Genomic DNA, 21431 nt, shown 5'->3' with positions numbered 1-21431 from the left:
TTTACAGGCCTCTGCAGTAAAGAACTCCACAGATTCACCAGCCTCAGAGAGGAAACCTTACCTCATCTCTATTTTAAATGGGTGACCCCTTATTCAGAGATTATGCCCTCTGATCCTAGAAGCATCCGCAAGGAGAAATAACCTTTATGTATCTCTCATCAAATCCCAAAGATACTCTATGTTTCAGAAAGGTTGCCTCACATTTTTCTAAACTCCAATGACTACAGGCCCAATCTACTCAATCTCTCCTCATCAGATAATCCTTCTATACTTAGGATCAGCTTGGTAAACCTATTCTAGACTGTCTTCAGTGACAGTATATCATTCATTAGATAAGGAAGACCAAAACTGTTCAGTGTTCCCAATTTTTGTACCGTCCCTCTAAAATAAAAGGCCGATGTTTTATTTGCCTTCCCTATTACCTGCTGAAATTGTATGCAAGCTTTTTGTATTTTATGTATAAGTACTTCTGAATCACTCCGTGATGTCGCTTGCTACAGTCTTTCTGCATTTACATAATATTCAGTTCCTCTATTCTTCCTGCCAAACTGCATAATCTCACTTTTCCCCACAGTACATTCCACCCGCCAAATATTTTCCCACTTGCTTGGTCTGCCTTTCAGTCTTCAGACTCTGTGTCATCCTTACCATTTCCCTTCCCACCTATTTTTATGTCATCTCCAAACTTTGTGATAGTCATTCACTTTCCTCATCCAAGTCATGAATATATATTGTAAATAACTGTGGCCCCAGCACTGATCCCTGTGACACCCCACTAGTTGCAGGTTGCCACCCTGAAAATGATCCCTTATTCCAATCTCTGTCTTCTATTATATAGCGAATCCTCTATCCATGCTAATGTAATACCTCCAACACCATGGACTTCTCAATAAGTTAAGTAAGCCACATGCGGTACCGTTCTCAAAATATAAACAGGTTATATTCTTGACATGCTTTGCCTTGATCTGTCCTGCTTGTAACATCCTCATTGAATTCTAACAAATTTAACAGGCATGATTTCCTCTTCATGACTCTGTACTGTTTCTGCTTAATTATATTATATATTTCTAAATGCTCTGCTATTGCATTCTTTGTCATAGGTTCCCAAAAACAGATGTTTAAAATAACTGAACTATAGTTACCTTTGTCAATCTCCTTTCTTTTTGAATAAATCATCTAGCACTTTTCCAGATTCTAAGTATTCTTGGAATGTTACTATCAATGCATTCACTGTCTCTATAAATACTTCTTTATATATCCTAGGATTCATCCCATTAGTTCAAGGGGATTTATCAGTTTTTAGGCTCCATTAATTTTCTCTAGTGATATTTATTGTATTTATTTGATCTTCTGTTTTTGTCCCTTAACTAATCAGTATTTTTGGAATGCAGTAGTGTCTTCTACTGCAAGACTAGTGAAAAGTATTTATTTAAATACTCTGCCATTCCTGATTCCTATTATTATTTCTCCAGTCTCATTCTATAAAGGGCCTGTATTGACTCTGGCCTCTCTCTTCGTATATTTAAAGAAAATCTTGCTGTTGTCTTGATATGATGTGCAGGTTTGCCCTCAATGTTTATTTTCACCTTTTTTTTAGTCATCATTTGTTGGTTTTTAAATTTGCTGGCTTACCATTTAGTTTTGCCATATTGTATATTCTTTCATTTTTATGCCAGCTCTTGATCTGCCTGGTTAAATATTGTTAGTTAATTCCCTTCCTAAGAACCCTTCTTTCTCATGAGCCTCTCAGGTGGATACAAAAGATTCCATGGCTCTATTTCAAAGAAGAATAGGGGTCTTCTCGCTGCTGTCCTGGTATCAACACTTCACCATCAACCATAGCAGATGATCCCACTCTCATTACTGTTGTTTGGATCTTGCTTTGCACATACTGAATGTCACAATTCTTGGCACTACAGGTGTGACTATACTTCCAAATGTACTGTATGGATCGTAAAGTGCTTTGGGAAGCACTTTCTGTGTTTTGGAGACTGAAATGCTGTGATGTGTTTAATAACTGGGGCTGATCTGCATTCATAGATACTGCCCATTAATGGCATCCAAATAAAGTGGGTTGCCAATGGGGAACCTCGTGTACCAGCTGTGGTTGTCAGAGGTGTGGCAATCCAGACTTCCCACTCAGCAGAGGGGCAATATTTGTTGCCTTATTAAAGCATTGGATAATTTTCTAGGGTAGGGAAAAGATGGTGAATAATCCTTCCCATTCCGTAGATCGCAATTAGATGTCAGAATTGGTATCAGGATTTGTGAGGATGTTATAACAAGCCAGTCAAAAGAAGTGAAAGAAGAAAATCCCCCGCTGCTGACTGCATTCTTTAATGGTCATTTCTAGTTAATTGGGCATATTAAGAAAAATCTTTCCTAATTAAATTTCTTAAAAGAAACGTCACATTGCTGTTTGAACTACAGTCTTAAACTTCCATTCACACTGCGACTGCAAATTAGCATGAGATTCATTTCAGCTTCTTTGCCCCTGTGTAAAGATGCCAAGGCGAAGACAAAGCATTCAGTTGATCGATGAAGGAGGAAAAAAAAGGGTTGAGCTTTCACACTTAGATTTTACCTACATTTACCATCAGTTTGATAATAGTCTCAGGTAGAGAAAATTCTTCTGTCTCTCGAGAAATCAAATTAACATCCTTTCACTTCATGATGCTTTCTACCATTTGACCATAGCAGTGTCATATGTGAAAGAATAGATGTAGAGATGTTGTCAGTAGGGCAAGAGTCCAAAATTAGATATTATGAATATGAGATTGCCACTAAAAAATGACAGCAAGTTCATTATTTCTTTGACCAGACAGTACTGAGATAGGGACCTCGCAACCATGTGGTGTGATTGAGATCTCTAGTAATAAGTGATTTTAAGGGGAAAGTGGGAAAGTATACGAGGTAGAAAGGAATAGAAGGGTGTACATTGATGGGGATAAGATGAAGGCTCATGTGGAGCACAAATGCCATCGTGATTATTACTGCAAAAGCAAAATGCTGTTGATGATAGGAAACTGAAAGAGAAACAGAGAATGTTGGGAAAAGCTCAGCAGGTTAGACAACATGTGCAGAGTGAGAAATAGTTAACATTTCAGATCGTAATCTTTCATCTGAGCTGTTATGATTGAAAAGTCATCAACCTGAAGCATTAACTCTATTTCCCTCTCTGCAGATGCTACCAGAGTTGCTGATCGTTTTTCACGTTTGTTTGCTTTTTTTGTGGGAACCTGGGGCAGTTGGGCTGACTTCTGTATTGAAAATTCTGTGGGATTTTATCAGATAATGCAGTATTTCTATATGGATGCTGGTACTAAATCCCCTCAGCTGTGTCACAGTGAGAGGTGAGACCTATTCGATCTGGTTTACATAAAAACAGATCTGTATTGTGTTAAGAGAAAGCTTGGTGTTTGTTGCTATGCAACCCAGAAAGTGGACTCAGCCAATTAATGCTAATTACGAGATCTATAAGAATTTTATCATTTTCTTTCAGGTTCTGAGGTGAATTTGTAGTTGTCGGAGTGAGGATGATCAGTGCAGGGAAATCAAAACCTTTCCACACTTCCACCCCAAATTCAAACCAAGCAATTTCAGGGCTTGTATAGTTCAGAGAGAAGATGAATTGTGACAATGTTACAATGCATCTTCTCTCAAACATTGGAAGGGCAGTGCACCAGTGTATGATTAGCACAGCCCTCAATGGAACCCTTTAGGTCAAATTTACAATTTGGGGATAGATTTTTGACAGTTTGTTCATCGTAAACATGGAGCTTCACAACAACCACTTGGCTGATATGTCACCGTTAATACCAAGGAACCTCACAGAATCACCACTGACAATATTTGGTGCCGGGCCACAAAAGATCATTAAAAGCATGGCCAATGAGGTAAACCCATTCTCCTCTTCTCATGTTCGAAGAGGAGAATGAGAGAGAGGAGCAGATAATTCCAGTGCCTTGGTAGTTAAAAGCATAGCCACAGTGGTGAAGCTAGAGAAATAACAGATATGGAAAAGGTAATAAACCAGAAGTCTTGCAACATGAATTCATCCTTACAGTCATGGGGGTGGGGGTGGGAGTATTTGGAGCGGTGTGGGCAGGAATATTCATCTGAGCTGGATTCAAAATCATATCTTTAAGAGGGATGGTGTTCTGAAATCCTTCCTGACTATGCTTGAATTTAAAAAGAACAAACAAGGCAAATCTTTTATTTGAAATTAAAATTGATTTTAAGAATAAATTTTAATTGTATTAATAGCTGCTGGGCAAAATTTAATAGTGGGCAGCATTCCATATCTAAGTCACAAGGTTAGGTGCTTGAGTGTAGGCTTCAGGATAAAACTTCTGAGGGAGTGTTACAGTGTTGAAGGTGACACCTCTCAGATGAAATCTTAAATTGTTTTTTTCTCTCAGGTGGATACAAAAGATTCTACAACACTGAAGAAGACCAAATGAGTTCACATACTTGCTAGCTCACCAGTGTCTTGACCAGATTTATCCTTTAAAGAAAACCACAGCAAAATGCAGATGATTTGGACATTACCGGATCATTTGTGGGAAACTTCTCTATGCAAATTGGCTGTCACTTTCCCATATTCAAATGATGATGTAGATTGCATGTGGTTGTGAAATGCAAGGTCTTTCTTCTTTTAACATTTTTTTTTGCTTGGAGTAATTTACATCACACCCTATTTAACTGTTCTTTTCGCTAGATTTTTCAACCAGCCAAAATTGCTGAGTTATTATTGACAATATTTTGGTAACTGGTGCTGGTACAATGAATACAGCCTCCTGGAAATACTCCCTCCTATTTCAGGTCTGTGAAGAGCTATGTTGCATTCAAAGGTAGTTCTGCTGCAGAAAGAAAACAGAGGTACATCAGTTACAAATGTAAACATTATTTTATCCCCACAGCATCCAATATTATTAAGCAAGTTTTCCTGTGTGAAACAAAATGAAGCAAGGCGTTCAGGTTTCAGATTGTTTTAAATCATTTTAAATTTAATGGAACGTTCATTCAAAAGTGTTTAATTTTTTGAAATGAAGATGTTATGGGTTTTAGGAACACGTACCACTGCAGGCTATTGGGAAATGTTTTTAAATTCCAGACATTTTTGAGGTAGATTTCATTTCATCTAGTCTCTGCCATTAAAATCCCTTTTAAAGCTGAAAATTAGAGCATTTTTCAACAAAATATTGATGCGAGATACAGTGTATATAACAGGTTGCTTGCAGGCATCTTCCCTATGAACTGAATAGGAAGCTATCAAATCATATTTTGCCGGTAATGATGAAATCCACAATTTTGGGGAAAAAAACAAGAGAAGTCTGTTAGATTGTGTCAAGTTAAGAAGGGCATTGTTTAAAAATCTTTCCCCAAACCTTAGTTTACATGTAGCTCGGGGCCTGCTGGACATCTGCTTTTATTAATATAATAAATTGTCTTTCTTTCTCTCTCTCTGTCAGTCATATAGTGAGCAATGTAAGGATGTAATGCAGACTCTGGGTGATGGATTATAAATCATTTGAGATTGAATTACAAGATAATTTGAAAACTTAACAGTTTGCATTTTGCAGTTGGGAATGTTTTGCAAACTTGCAGTTTTTTTTTATGACTATCTAGGATTTTATTAGTAGCTTGTTGAGACATCTATCACGCTGTTCCTCTCCTGTTAGCACTGGGCACATTTCTGCAGTGAGAAGAGTTGCACCATTGACGCCTGCATTAGCTGGTCCAAAAAAGATTGCTGTATTTTCATTGACACACAGCGCATTACCATAATTGGCTTTTCTACATGATAGGACAGAGGAAATAATAATGTCATTTTATTTACAGCCAGAGTGTCCCTTTATGAGACTTCTCCAAGTTCCTGCCATGCTGCGTAGGTCAAATGACATCTTTTGATCAGTCCTGTCCAAAGATATCAAAGCTGAGTGGCAAGTAATGGAGACCTAGTGACAAACCAAATCTGGGGAAGAAATAAGACTGCCAGTTTCCTATTAAACAGCCTGCTAAACAGCACAGCTTCACCGTGTCTGCTATGAAGCTTCCCTGAGCACCTAAATCAGTAGAGTGAAAGGAGACTGAATTGAACATTAGTGCTGCAAATGACTGCAATGATTGCCATCGCCTGCTTGCAGCACTCCCCCCCCGCTCCATGTTGCTTCATACCATCACCCAACCTCCCCCCCCCGCCCCCCCACAACTACTCACATATCCCCTCCCTAAACCAAAAAAAATCAGCAAGCAAACAGTGCGAATTACATTTAGACTATTCTCATCCGATTTGATTTTCGTCCTGTTTCTAGCTGGTTTTCTGATCTGGTTTATTTAGGGTTGACATCAGCCAAATGGTGTGGCGGGATATCTCTGACAGATATTCTTATTGATTTAACAAGTTGTGCACTAGAGAGGGAAGCTGTTTCTTTTACATACTTTTCTCTGTCAGTTTTGCTCCTGGTTGATCTTTGAATTAAAAAAAATCTATATTTATAGTTATTGAAAGGTTTCCGTGTGGAGCTGTTACACACTCTGAAGTTGGCCAGTGCTATTTTTGGACCTGGTTCTCATGATATTTTATAATTTTTGTTGTGTTGTTTTTTTTTCACCTTATTTGTAAGAAAACCTTAGGGAATTTTTTTTCCTTTCTTTAAGCAATGTTTTTCCTTTTTGTTGTTGTTTTCCGCCCTCCTTTTCTCTTTGTAGCCAATTGACTCTCACTGTTACACGCCTTACCATCCAGTGATGATGAGAATACATGCTGAAATGCGTACTGTGCTGAGTTCGATTCACTGTGAGCCCCAGGCTTTGTCAGCCCAATCTTCCATGCCCTCAATAATGGAGCCATCTTGCTCTCCACTGCAGTGTCACCTGTCTAGGTGAGCCAGGCTGGTTGCTACGTGAAGTGACAGCGAGCTTCGAGGCGCAGTTGCCTTGGCTGACATGTGCATTGTGACCCATCTTGTAGAGATAAGTTAACCAAGAAGGTGATTTATTTTTAACTGTCCAATTTTAAAAAATAATTACTGACTGGAATATTCTCAGTAAACTTACAGCAGATCATATTTGTGCTGCAAAAATGTGTAACAGAAGGAGACCATTTGATCCATCATACTAATGTTGGCTCTTTGAAGCAGTTTTCTAATTTGTGCCACTTTCACACTGCTCATACTTCCTTAGCGCTGAAAATTTTCTCCCCTTCAATTGTTTCTCTAATTTGATTCCATTGCCTTTTCAGGGATCACATTCCAGTTTGTCCCCTCCTGAACCTACACAGCCCGGGTCTTATGCCAATAGACTTTATTATTGGAGAACATTTCTCTGATGTTGTACAAACATTTACTTCCTCTATCGCATAGTGACAGCCTTGTGTCCCATCTGTAATACACACTGCAGCAACTCATTAAACACTTCTGCACCAACAACCTCCAAACCCTGAGAAGGACAAGAGTAGCAGATATATACAATAGCGTCACCTGGGAGTTTCCCTCCAAGTCACACCCCATACAGATGTGGAAATATGTTGCATTGTCACTGGAGCAACATCTTTCAACTCTGTCCAACAGCCCCATGGAAATACTTTCATGATATAGAATGTGGTGGTTAAGAGGAAAGCTCACCATCACCTGTTCCAAAGGCATTTAGAGATGGGCAATAAATCCTGGACTAACTAAGAATACCCACATGCCCTGAATGATTATGGTTTAAAAGATGTCACAGCGGGCTCGATTAGTTTTGACTTCTCAAATTATTATTGAAATCTCTAACAATAAATTGGTTGAGTCCCCAACGTCCTTCCACAATATCCACCTGCATGGAAGTTTTCAAAAGCTCTGGGGCACCTTGAGCTGTGGCCTTAAAAAGGCACCTCAATCTTTATACAATGAATGTAGAAAGTGCAGTGCTGAAGTTGAAGTTATCATAGTTTTTTTTACTGTAGCAGCATTACTTAAAACTAAGAAGGCAGCAGCTAATTAGAATCAGAATGTGATACTGCACATAAAGAGGCTTTTCAGTTCATTCTGCCTGTATCCACTGTTAGAAGGCATTGTCCAATTAGTCTTCCTTGCTATTTCCCATATTGTCTGAACTTCTTCCTCTTCAAGCATTTATCGAACTTGTTATTGAAAGTTATTATTTACTCTGCTTCCACTACTGTTTCAGGCAGAACGTTCGAGCTCACAACAATTCAGTGTGAAACAAAAATTCTCCTCCTCTTGCCTTTAATTCCTTTGCCAGTTACCTTTACAAAAACAATAATCAGTCTTTTCTACCCTCCCCCCCCCCCCCCCCCAACAGTGAGGTATCTGGTTTTACATTTTCAATAGGAAGATACAAGCGAGAGGGCAAGGTTCATAGTGGAAAACAGCACCGAGATTGAATGAAGGGAAAAACACAGACCAGGAAAGAGAGAGATGCATTGTTAGATGGCAACCATCTTTAAGTTGTTAAACTTCTGAAGATGGTAGAGAAAAGCTGAGGCAGGAATCCATTGGAGGTGAACAGACGAGAGTAAAGTCTCTTTGGAATAAATGCTGTCCAATCACATCATTACTATGCAACTCCTTGCCCTTTAAAGACAGGGATGCATTTACTCACCACTGGAATATAATTTTTAATTTGGTAACTTACTTGCTCCATGTGAGAACATTGGATTAACTTAATAAATGAATAGTACAGTGGTAAGTGGAGAGGGGTAAGGGGCTGCCTTTTTGTAAGCAAACTGTCCTGTGATGATTTGCCTTTATTATTGATTTCTGGGATAAAAACCCTGCCAACTAGGAGGGCTATGTATCCAAAATGGCAGCAGGCAGACCTCTATTGGAGATTTTCAGCTGCAGTCTTGACAAATGGAATGACATGAATTATGGGCTGTTTCATTCTTGGATTGGTCTCAAAACACAAGTTAAGCACTGGCCCAAGTATAGTCTGTTACAAAGTCAGAGATAGTTGCAGGTGGGGAGTGAGGGTTGTTACTGATGGAAAGAGCTTCACTAATGCAAAGACTTGATACAAACTGGAATGAAAAGCAATATGAAAGCCTTCATGTAACTTTAGCACATTGCAATCCTTTATGACTACTTACAGAACAATGACTAACTTCTCATTACATTTAATCTTATGCACTTAATCGCTAAAGTGCTGGCTGGTGTACACGCTATCAATTTGTTTTTCTTCTTGAAACTTGTAATGCAAGTGATAATCCTGAGTCTGCGGTCTTGTCTGTGGAATCCAGTTTGCTGCTGTCACGGGCATAATTCACGCTGCGAAAGATTTTAAAAACACTGTCAAAAAACACAACTTAAATAAAGGAGACCAATGTTAAAATCTAATGCCAGAATGCTGTGATTCGTGGTTAAATTCAGATAAACATGGTAAATAACTGGATAGTTTAGTGACAAACAATGGCACTTTTTTCCACTCCTGCTTGTTGGAACAGGGTTCTATAGGATCTTGAGGCATGAATAGGCTATTTGACCTATTGAGTCTGCGTCACCAGGCAATAAGATTATGGCTGATCTAACTGTGGCCTCAATTCCACTTTCCTATCTCGGCTCCTTGACACCCTTGTCTATCATAAATTTATCAAATTCAATTTTGAATGTATACTAGGACCCACCCTCTACTGCCTTCTGAGGAAGAAAATTCCATGGACTAACAACTGTTATATTAAAAAAAGCTCCTCGTTTCCATTCCCACAGTCCGAAGATGTGAAGATTAGGTGGATTGGCCTTGCTAAATGTCCTGTCCATGTCCAGGGCTGTGTAGGCTAGATATATTAACTATGGCAAAAGTGAGGTTACAGGGATAGGATAGGGTTCTGGGTGCGATGATCTTTAGAGGGTTGGTGAAACTTGATGGTCTAAATGGCCTCTATCTGCACTGTAGGGATTCTATGATAAATGTGGTCACCTTTACATTGTAAGAAAACCAATTTGTGCATGGCAAGGTCTCTCAAAGGATAATATGATAATGATTGAATAATCTGTTTCTGAGATATTGACTGAGAGATAAATAGCTTTGCCAGAACCCCACTCTCTCCCTCAGAAATATACTAGGTCATGACCCCTGATTATTTTTGCCAATGCCTGCTGGCACCCAGCATTGCTTGCAAATTTCTGAGATGCTAAGTCACCATATAGAATTCTGATGACTACGTACACAAACGATCTGGGCATGTGCAGAAAAGGAGAGTGATATTGGACAGAGGTCAGCAGGCAGGAGTGAAGGAGGAGGAGGAGGATGACCAGGTTGGATGGGGTGAAGTGGGAGGTGGGTACTGTTAGGGGAAGAGGGATCCACTGCGACCGCCCTTTCATAACCATCCCCATCTTCACATTCTAATTCTCCCCTCTTTCACAGCCAAACCCTGTCCCTCCTTCTTCACAGCTGCACTAAGTTTGAAACCCAATCTGTTGAGATTTACACATTCCCTGTCCCTGGTAAATACACATTCACATGTTCAAGCACATGCATGTGCTGTCAATAGACACAGCCATTTTTCTTTGCTCAGTTCTTGAAGGGAGACTTGACTCAGATATGTACTACCACCTACACCATTGCTGACACAATATTTAATGCTCCTTCAAGACAGAAAATTATATTTTGTATTAAAGTCTGAATGTTTTTGTGAAACATTTGATTTTCTAACTGTAAAAAAAAAGTGTTGCAAATCTTCATTGAACTTGCATTGAGAAAGAGATCCACTTTGAATTGTGAATTGTGAATAGCCATGTTACACAACAAGTTGCATCATTACCACCTTTGGACTTAGAAATGCCATCTCACTGTCCACTATTGAATTTCAATAGAGTGCTGTATTCTGGCATTTATTACCAATTACACTGACTGTGGAAAGTTAGATCTAACACTTAACAGCCTTCTTTTAAGGAGATTTATATTCCTGGAATACTACAACCTCTCTGGCCCAGAAAAGGAGAAATTAAAACTGTAGAATCTCACTCCTGCGAGTTGTAATTGGGATTGGAGGCTTCATCATTTTCAATTTTTTTAAGCTTTCTTTTCGATTTGCTTTCTTTTTCTATAAGTCTCAATCTAATCTTTGTTTCTCTTTCTGTCCCTGATTACAAGCTAAGTCACCTAATTTCCTTCTCCATTGTTTGTCTGTTCTTTTCTCAATTCATAACCCTCATTGGTTAAAGGAAATGGACTGTTGGTCCCATTGTTCTTTGAAGTCCCAAGTATTCAGTTATTTATTCACTTTGCCAGCAAGTTATGTTGCAAAGATATTTCACATCAAAGGGTGAGAGAGTAACAAAAATATGCCAGAAGGTGCCATCCTCCAGTAAATTTTGTTTCATGGTTTATATCAGTTCAAATCTGGAATTCAAATTGTACATATATTGCTTGATAATGCATAACAAACAAGTAATTCATTCAGGATTAAGAATTGACCCAAGTCAATTAAGGAGGTACCTTCTTACCATTTTACTGCCAGGGTATTAGTTTTGAATTTTAGAGAGATCCAAGATTGTAAAATACTACTTCCTGTGGGTGACCTCCTGAAATAAAAGGTTAATAGCGCGTTTTGAGAAGATTTATAGCTCAGATCGAGGTTTCGGATGTAGGTTTGCTCGCTGAGCTGGAAGGTTCATTTCCAGATGTTTCGTTATCCTACTAGATAACATCTTCAGTGGGCCTCAGGCAAAGCAATACTGAAAATTCCTGCTTTCTATTTATATGTTTGGGTTTCTTTGGGGTGGTGCTGTCATTTCCTGTGATGTTATTTCCTGGGGTCCCCATCTACCACCCCCGGAGAAGAGGAACAGGAAGTGACTTCACCACAGGAAATAACATCACAGGAAATGACATCACCACCCCAAAGAAACCCAAACATATAAATAGAAAGCAGGAATTTTCAGGATTGTTTTGCCTGAGGCCCACTGAAGATGTTATCTAGTAGGGTAACGAAACGTCTGGAAATGAGCCTTGCAGCTCAGTGAGAAAACCTACATCCAGAAGGCTAATGTGCAGAGAAAGGAAGACTTGCATTTGTAGAGAAGATTTCACAACTTCATGACACCATAAAGTGCTTTTCAGCTAAATAAGTACTTTTTGAGGTGTAGTCACTGTTATAGTGAAGCCAATTTGCTCGCAGCAAGTTCCCATGAATAGCAATATGGTAATAAGCAGATTATCTACTTTTGTACTGGAGGAAAGGGATTAAAGAAAGGTAAATGGGGGTTTGTTCAGTTGTCAGGTTCTCTTGGTGCCTCAGTGCATTTAAATTTAGTATTGTTTAAGTAAGAAATGCCTTGGTCTCGTTCGTTCTCCAACTGTAAAGAATGTACAGAACTGAACTGCTCTAGTATGTTTATGAAGATTTTTTATGAATAAAGTATATTTTTGAAATAAAAGAAAATCAGATGGAATATTGGAAACCTGTTATTTTAGCTGCTCACTCTCACCCCCATTCTCTGCCCATGGCTTGGTTTCCTTCACTTAAAATCAGGACCAATGCCAATGTTCATTTTTGGTTTAAAAAATATCCCCAGGAAACACTTCCTTAAAAAAAGAAAATTGTGAAATAATCTCCTCGGAAACAACAGAAAAAAACTTGGTAAAACATGTTACAGTTTGTTGCTGATTTATATTTGAGAAAGGTGGAATTACATTTACTTTACAGGAAAACTCAAGTGATATTCCTGCAGCAATAGAAAATGTTTAAATTTAGTTTAATGAAAATTAATGTTAGCGAAATACCACACTCATTTGCTGTAAGCTATTTGCAAAATTCATCTTGTTAAAACATGTGGCAGATAGTTGGAGCTAAGGTACAGGTTTGCCATGATTGAATTGAAGAGCGAACAGCTTGCAAGGGCTGAGTGGCCTCCACTTCATTCAACATTGTTAAATTCACAATCTTTTGAAATGAAGGATTTTATCACTGTGCCCAGCTCTCAGTAATATTTTGCTTCTATATGTTTTCTTTGCCAGCGTACGTGCCCGAGGAAGAGCTGAAGGCAGCAGAGCTCAACCAAGATCTTCAGGAAAAAGAATTGCCACCAGGGAGTGACGAGGAGCATGAGTTTGTGTGTGCTGATGAAGACGAGAGTAAAGAAGTGCCCAGTTATCAGAATTCACCCGTCAGCACACCAACCAACCCAGAGCCAGGCTATGGGTCACCCGCCAGTGACACCAGTGATCAGCTAGCTGAGTCCCAGAGCACATCATCTAAAGATGGGCAGGAGAAAGAGGAGGGGCTGGGCATGGACAGCCTGCATGTCTCACGGGACAGCCTGGCACAGATGAAAGCCGCCTACTCCAACTTTCTGAGCAGCTCCTACTGGACGAGCCTGGGCCTGGACTTGAAGAACGCCAACCAGCCGAGTGCCAGCACCAGCAGCAACGGCAGCAGCAGCCACAGTGGCAACGGTGGTGGCGGGGCGGGCTATGACTGGCACCAGGCCGCCTTGGCTAAAACCCTGCAGCAGACCTCTTATGGAGTGATGCCCGAGTCCAGCCTGTTCAGCACGGTGCAGCTGTACCGGCAGCACAGCAAGCTCTTTGGCTCGGTCTTTACCGGAGCCAGCAAGTTCCGGTGTAAGGACTGCAGCTCTGCCTATGACACCTTGGTGGGCTTGACGGTGCACATGAACGAGACAGGACACTATCGCGATGACAACCAGGACAAGGACGCAAACAACCCCCGTAAATGGTCAAAGCCTCGGAAGCGTTCCCTCATGGAGATGGAAGGTAAGGAGGACGCACAGAAGGTATTGAAGTGCATGTACTGTGGACATTCCTTTGAGTCCTTGCAGGACCTCAGTGTCCACATGATCAAGACCAAGCATTACCAGAAAGTGCCTCTCAAGGAGCCAGTGCCCGCCCTTGCCTCTAAGCTGCTCCCACCCAACAAACGGAGAGTCCAGCACGACACTCAGCCTTGCTCGCCAGAGTCCACTGCCAATCCCCTGGGAGTGCCGGCCAGCGAATCGGCTTCTGCGCAGAAAGCTGCCAATCCCTACGTCACTCCCAACAACCGCTATGGCTACCAGAATGGTGCCAGCTACACCTGGCAGTTTGAGGCTCGGAAAGCGCAGATACTGAAGTGCATGGAGTGTGGTAGCTCCCACGATACTCTGCAGCAGCTGACCGCCCACATGATGGTGACCGGCCATTTCCTGAAAGTCACCAACTCCGCTTCCAAAAAAGGGAAGCAACTGGTTTTTGACGCGGTGGGTGAGGAGAAAGTCCAGTCTATCCCCTTGCCCCCTTCAACTCCAACCCGGATGGCAGTGCCCACCTCCCAAACTAAGCCCGAAACACCACCTTCACCAGTTATCGAGCCCAGGAAGGAGCTCGAGGAGGAGGAGGAGGAGGAGCCACTGGAACAGCACGAAAAGGAACGAGAAATAAAGGAAGAGAGAGATGACCCCACTGAAAAGTTTGAGTCCACCTCACAATATCAATATCTCCGAGAAGAGGACCTGGATGAAAGTCCTAAAGGTGGGATTGATATTCTCAAGTCCTTAGAGAACACAGTCACAACAGCCATTAACAAAGCCCAGAATGGGGCACCTACTTGGGGTGGCTACTCCAGCATTCATGCAGCATATCAGCTTTCAGGTACCATACGACCCTTTCAGCCAACGGTGCAGAATGTTCAGTTGACCCCATTCTACGCTAATAGCATCAAGACCTTGTCTTCAGAACATCTCACTGCAGTGGAGTCTTCAGAATGCCATTCGCCACCACCTCAAAAGAGCAATGTCCACGCAATGGAGGAACTTGTGGAGAAGGTGACGGGTAAAATGACCATTAAGTCAGAGGAGAAACCAGTAGAGAAAGAGCCAGTGGTTACACCGGTGACCAGGACAAGCTGTAGCTCATCACCTCCCAGCGCTAAGGACCCTCCCAAAGCTGAAGACTTTGACGGAGCAGCACAACTGAAGAGAGGTGCTGATGAGGAGGAAGTGAAAGTGAAAAAGGAGAGCAATTTAGAAAGTTCTTCTCCTAATGGGACCGAATGTTTGAAATCAACTGTTAGCAATGGCTGTAACAGTATGGCAATTATTACTGACCATTCACCAGAGTCACCATTTGTCAATCCACTTAGTGCACTACAGTCAATTATGAACACACACTTGGGCAAGGCTGCCAAGCCATTGAGCCCTAGCCTTGACCCACTGGCCATGTTGTACAAAATAAGCAACAGTGTGTTAGACAAGCCCATATTCCCTGCCGCTCAGGTCAAACAAGCAGATATTGTAGATCGATACTACTATGAAAACAATGACCAGCCCATAGACTTAACAAAGTCCAAAAGCAGCAAAAAGCTTATTTCGGCCATGACAGAAACAATACTGTCCTCCTCAAGGGAAAACGCTTTATTGGACATCTCTGACATGGTCAAGAACCTCACAGGCCGGTTGACACCCAAGTCTTCAACCCCGTCAACTGTTTCGGAAAAGTCTGAAGCAGATGTGAGCAGTTTTGAGGATACCTTAGAGGAGATCTCTCCAGTGCAGAAGAGGAAGGGCAGGCAGTCGAACTGGAACCCTCAGCACCTTTTGATACTCCAAGCTCAGTTTGCAGCCAGCTTGCGCGAGTCCTCTGAAGGCAAATACATTATGTCAGACCTGAACCTACATGAACGGGTGCACATTTCAAAGTTTACTGGTCTTTCCATGACCACGATAAGCCATTGGCTGGCCAATGTAAAGTATCAATTGAGAAGGACAGGTGGAACTAAATTCCTGAAGAACTTAGATACAGGTCACCCAGTTTTCTTCTGTAATGATTGTGCCTCTCAGTTTAGGACTCCTTCCAGCTACATAGGACATTTGGAATCTCACTTAGGATTTTCTATGAAGGATCTCTCGAAGTTATCAATAGAGCAGATTCGAGAGCAGCAGGCAATTTCAAAGGTCATACCAAATAAGACACTGAGTTCAGTTGGGTTATCAGAGGAGGACATCAGCTGTACATTCCAGTGTAAAATGTGCAACCGGACTTTTGCAAGCAAACATGCGGTCAAACTGCACCTTAGCAAAACACATGGCAAATCTCCAGAGGACCATCTGTTATATGTAACTGAATTTGAAAAACAATAGTACCCAGGTAAGGAGATGTGTAACTAAGCATGTACTGATAAACACAGAGCATAGCAAACGCACTCCAGGATGAATGTAATGAACATTTCCTCATATGTCTAGACGGTGTATACTTATTTGTCATTTTTTGCTGTTAACACACCCTAACAAGTAATCTCCAGAGAATTAAGATCACCACTGAATGCATTGCTACAATAATTTATCTTATCATGTATTGTCAGGCAGTCACACAGTTTCAAATTCAGAATTTTATTTTGTTTCAGGCAAGCACATATTTAATTGTACATTTGGAAGGAGGAATTTAAGGTTGTAGCTTGGGTAACTAAAGAAAGCACATTAATAACAAAATGGAATGATGTCTTTGCAATTTGACCCATTATCTTTTGAACTTTGAACTGGAAGCAATTACTGCCAACATAATTCCATAATAACAACTGCGGTCCTTGTGAGAAAAATAATAAAAGTTATATTTGAACTTGCATTTACCCGAAAGGTTATGTGTTATATTGTAGGTCAGTGCAATACATTTGTTAACAAATATTTGGCAATTATGAAAATTCTTTAGTACAGACAATGGAAGAGTAACATTAAACTTTACCCATTCATTCTGTCATTTCTGACCATCACTACTTTCAGTCAAATGACGTTCAAAAACTTCTCTCGTAAATGCCTTCTTCTGAAGGCTCAGGGCTAAAATATGAGGAGCAACCAGAATCCTAGAACATTTGAAAATTATGTTCTTCTCTGAATTAATTGTTAGACACTTTTTATATTGGTGCTTTAAAAGTGATACTTTAAAATGTCAATCCTCAATAAGCTCAGAACAACAGTTGAACATTTTAATTTTGGTATTTTATTGTTGTTTAGAATTTTAAAGGATGATAGTAAGAAAGGATTTTAGTAGCACCTTTCACAAGTACTGGATATCTCAGACCACTTCAGAGACAATTAATTTCTTTTGAAGTATAGTCACTGATCTAATGCAGGAAATGCAGCAATTTACATACGGCAAGATACCACAAACAGCAATACTGTGACAATAGGAACATTTTTGGCGATCCCGATTAGTGGATAATTATTGATTAGGACACAGAGCATAACTCCTCTGCTCATCTTCAAAATAGTGGCTGCTGGATCTATTTTGTCCACCTCAGAGAACTTGATTTAACATCTGAAAGATGGCAACTCTGACCCTGAGGTGCCAGTTTTGATGTTCACGCCCTGGAATGGCATGCTAAATCATAAACTGATAAACTAAACATTTGGACTGCAGAACGCTGTATATATGATTGATTGGCTGGTTGATATGCTTGGTAAAAGCAGTGGCAAGTAAGTGAGGGTGTTTAGGTTCTAAAACATTACTGTATTTGTAATGTGAGATATTCTGTCAGAATGGCTGCCTGACTCTGTCATACTAAAAACGTTTGAAGTGAACAGCTAAGGTGTAATCAGGAGCATTATCTCAACTTGCACAGTCTTTGCATCCAATACAGAGTTTAAATTTAATTATAGTTGAAGCTACTGATGATATTGAAATGGTCTCTCATTCTGCACTTGTGCAAAGTTCACTTCTATTCATGTGACTGCCAGGGGAAATGAAGTGGTCTGTATGACAGATGGCATTTTGGGGCCACTCAAATAAGATACAAGAGTGGATGTTGGATATTTGGTTCTTTGAGTCTACTTTGCCATTCAATAAGATAATTTCTTACTTTTTACCTCAACTCTGCTATCTCATATTATCTCCTATTTCTTAATTCTTTTAGTACTGAAAAAGCTAAAAACTTCTGTCTTACATATATTCAAAAAACATCCAACACCCTCTGCAGTTGGGAATTCCACAGTTCTACATTCCTCTGAGTGAAGAATGTTTAACACCATCATCTACAGAATGGAAGAGTAACATTAAACTTCACCTATTCATTCTGTCATTATATTACATAATTTATGCTCAATCTCCATCAGTGCATTATCAGTAAGTGGCATCAATTCACCTGAAGTATCCAGCTGCTAAGTTACTTCAACACAACTGATCATCTCTTCAAATTCAACTGTTCAAATTTAACCTCTGTGGAAGTGAGAAGCAGATAGTGTGAAGCTGAACGGAGTCTTGGAATGATCGATCATCAAGCTCTTGCACTGTGATTCCATGTCAATGCACAGCCCTTGCTCTCGATCCACTTCTAAAGACTTGTTGGCACTGATAGATTGCTAATCATCATCAAGAACTGACAAGTGATATTATGGGGATTTGGGTGAGGAGAAAGCACCGTGTGGGGTAGATATCCTCATGGGCTTTAAGCCAAGTTTGTTCAACAATTACTGTCCAAAATGAAGCATTTTCATCATTGTTCAAGGAAAGCTCCAAACACTATGCAAAAATGCACAGATGAAATTTTCTTATGCATTGTTCACTCAGTCAATGGCATTTAAACACTTCAGTGAGCATATTAAACATTATCAATCATATATGACACAAGCACAGCTCGCAAGTTTATTGTGCTATCAATATTTATCCTTTTTGGGTGTGGCATTGAAAAGAAACATGGCAAAGAAAAATGATTTAACCAGTTAGGGCAAACTTCCTGCAAGTAGAGCACATTCTGCCAGTAGATATTCAATTGTACTTTGCTAACACAGCAAGCAGAGTTGATACTGTCAATGCCTTTGTGCTGTGTCAGAGACTTTTTGTTTGTGATGTGGGGAAGAAGATACCTGCATTCTAATTTTTTTCCTATAGATTCTGATTCCATCCTTTGCTAGGGAGATGACTGATTGAATATCACCTGCACTGAATTATCCTTGTGCATTCTGGTAATTGCAGAGGGTCACAAAGAGAAGCACAGGTACAACATTTGTTGTGCGGGGACTTAATAGCTGCATATTTACAAATTGATACGGGAGAGAAGCTTTCAATGCATTTATAATCCCATGAAATGTAATGCACCATGGGTTCATTCCAAAGGGCATCCCGTCTCTGTTTGCCTAACTTGGATAATGGATAGCTGTAGTGGAATGCTGTGCCTCCAGAGCCTAACAGATTAAACATTAAAATTTTCATATTAAGGTTTACAAATTGCATGGAAATATTCCATTTCACAGCAAATATGGTGAAAGGGACACAGGCCTGCTTAGCAAATGTGACAACACACACTACCAGGGAGCAGAATTACTCCTTCTGCGTGGAAAGAAAATTGCATGGGGGCAGGGGAGAGGGGGGTGGGGGGAGGGTGCAGCATTCCACCAATAAATAAAATAGATTTATTTGACATATTCTGTTCAATCAGTGGCAAAACAAATTGGCTTTGAGCACCCAAAGATTCAGTAGTGTGCTATGATTCAGACACTAAATAGGCCAAAATTATAAATATTAAACCATTGTGCATACATGTTGGTTACTCAGTGACAAGCAGTGTTGTTCAATTCTTCCTGGAATGAGAAAATCCTGATCATCTCTCATTTATGACAGTCTTATGGAATAAAGCAGGTTAAAATACACTGTCAACCTTTCTTTTCATTCTGCAAGCGAAAAGATTTTACAATTTTAAAAAATACATTTTGTTTATTTATAGTTTTAATGAAGATTATTACGGGCACAGAGGGACATTTAGAATACCTTTTCATACCAAGTGAGCAGCCTCTTATTCCATCTCCAGGGGCCACTGATTGCCATCTTCAAAATGTTTTGAGGATTTGAGTATTACAGTCTTGGATCAGACCAGATACTAGCAGTTTCACCCAAATTGTGGAGGATTGCTGTAAATTTTATTCTTTGGTCCTCATAAAGAGACAACAAAAATCCCCAGCAAATCCATTATGATCTATAATACTGAAAGTAAAGTTGTCCTTGCTCAATTTTACACTGTGGCCAGAAATTACAGTGTGGCAAATGCCAATAAAATATGACCAGTAGAATAAATTGGAGCCTGAGAATTTCTGAATATAAGAACTGGATGAGATCATTCAGCCCTCCCAAACTGGGTCCACTCGATGAGATCATGGCTGATCTGCTACCGAACACCTTTCTCCATATTCTTAAATTACCATTGGCTCACAATAATCTGTCACAGTTTCAGACACAAACAATGAAGTAACAATTACCAGTTGTTAGAAACTAACAATCAAGCATCAAGTGCTGTTTGTGGAAGAGGCTATCAGGTTACAATGTGAAACTGGCTACTAGCTTACTATTACAGCATAGGTATGTTTAAGGAGAAGCTGGATGCACAAGCAAAGGAGAAAGGCACAGAAGGATATGCTGAGGGGATTAGAGAAATGCAGGTGGGAGGAGGCTCCTATGGTGGAGATACACTAGCATGGACCTGCTGGAAAGAATGGCCTTTTTCTGTGTTTTATGTTCCACCTGACGTTAAACTGGCCCAAGCTTGCAGTATTTGAGTTCAGCACGGGAAAATTATCAACACACAAGGTATGTCCTCAGCTGATCTTGAGGGATTTCAATATGATAATTCCACTACTTATGTTTTTCTTATTTAGTAGCCATATAGGCGCTGTGAATGAGAATCCAGCATTCAAAACACTGTCTGTAGTGTCCTACTAAAACTTTCACTCAAAATTAGAACTGTTTCTCAAAACAGTACTACCCACTAAGACAAATTAAACATTATCATTAATAGGACAATATCATCGGCAGTCACTGTAAGCAGATGGTAAAATGTTATTGTTCATGTTCAGATGAGAAAAACCTTAGTTTGGGTTGCAATTAAAACAGAATTGATTTTTTACCACATAAAGTATGAGAGACATAAAATTTTATGTCACTGTCATCTATTTATTGGACTTGCCAGGGCAGCAGCAACATTGAGCAAAATGAATAGGTTAGTAGATCTGCTGTTTAGGATCGTTCAGTTTGACAATAAAAGAACAGTGGTCTGACCAAACCCTTAAATCCCTTGCAGGTTTATAATGCGGCAACAGAGCTAAGATTTTTGTGTGTGGTTTAGCCATGCTATAGGTCTTCTGCACCATTCTACATATTAGTCATGGGATAATCATCTTGTGGAGGAGAGGAGAGCTTGAGGTGTAGTAAGATTTCCATTCCTTAATCCTGGAATCCCCTCCGTGTACTGTATTCCCAGTCATGGAATCTCCAGGAATTACAAAAATTAATCTGAAGGACACTGTTGTGAAGACTCTCGGAAAGAGCATGAAGATAAAATTGAACATATATTTTACACTTTTGTTAATTAGTGACTTTTTAAAATGAAGGATTTAAACACAAAGAACAGTTTAAGAGGTCCGGGTCATTGGAGCTGAGAGGTCAGGTGAGGAAACCTCCAGGACATTACATAAAGTCAAGATACCAATCTGTGGGAGAGTGGTCTG

The 21431-nt window shown here is 40.1% G+C and overlaps 1 protein-coding gene across 1 annotated transcript in view; it reads left to right on the top strand.

Moving 5' to 3' along the window:
• The window catches only part of tshz1 (teashirt zinc finger homeobox 1), a 232555-nt gene that overhangs the window by 72186 nt on the left and 138938 nt on the right, over window positions 1-21431 (top strand). The window contains exon 2 of the mRNA XM_072570874.1: window positions 12967-16092. Coding sequence (XP_072426975.1) covers window positions 12967-16085 — 3119 coding nt within the window. The 3' untranslated portion in view covers window positions 16086-16092. The remainder of the gene's footprint in view (window positions 1-12966; window positions 16093-21431) is intronic.

The sequence above is a fragment of the Chiloscyllium punctatum genome, chromosome 5 (assembly GCF_047496795.1).
Source record: "Chiloscyllium punctatum isolate Juve2018m chromosome 5, sChiPun1.3, whole genome shotgun sequence".
Classification (NCBI taxonomy): Eukaryota; Metazoa; Chordata; class Chondrichthyes; order Orectolobiformes; family Hemiscylliidae; genus Chiloscyllium; species Chiloscyllium punctatum.
Note: the sequence above shows the minus strand (reverse complement) of the source record. Positions and strands in the feature narration are given on the sequence as shown.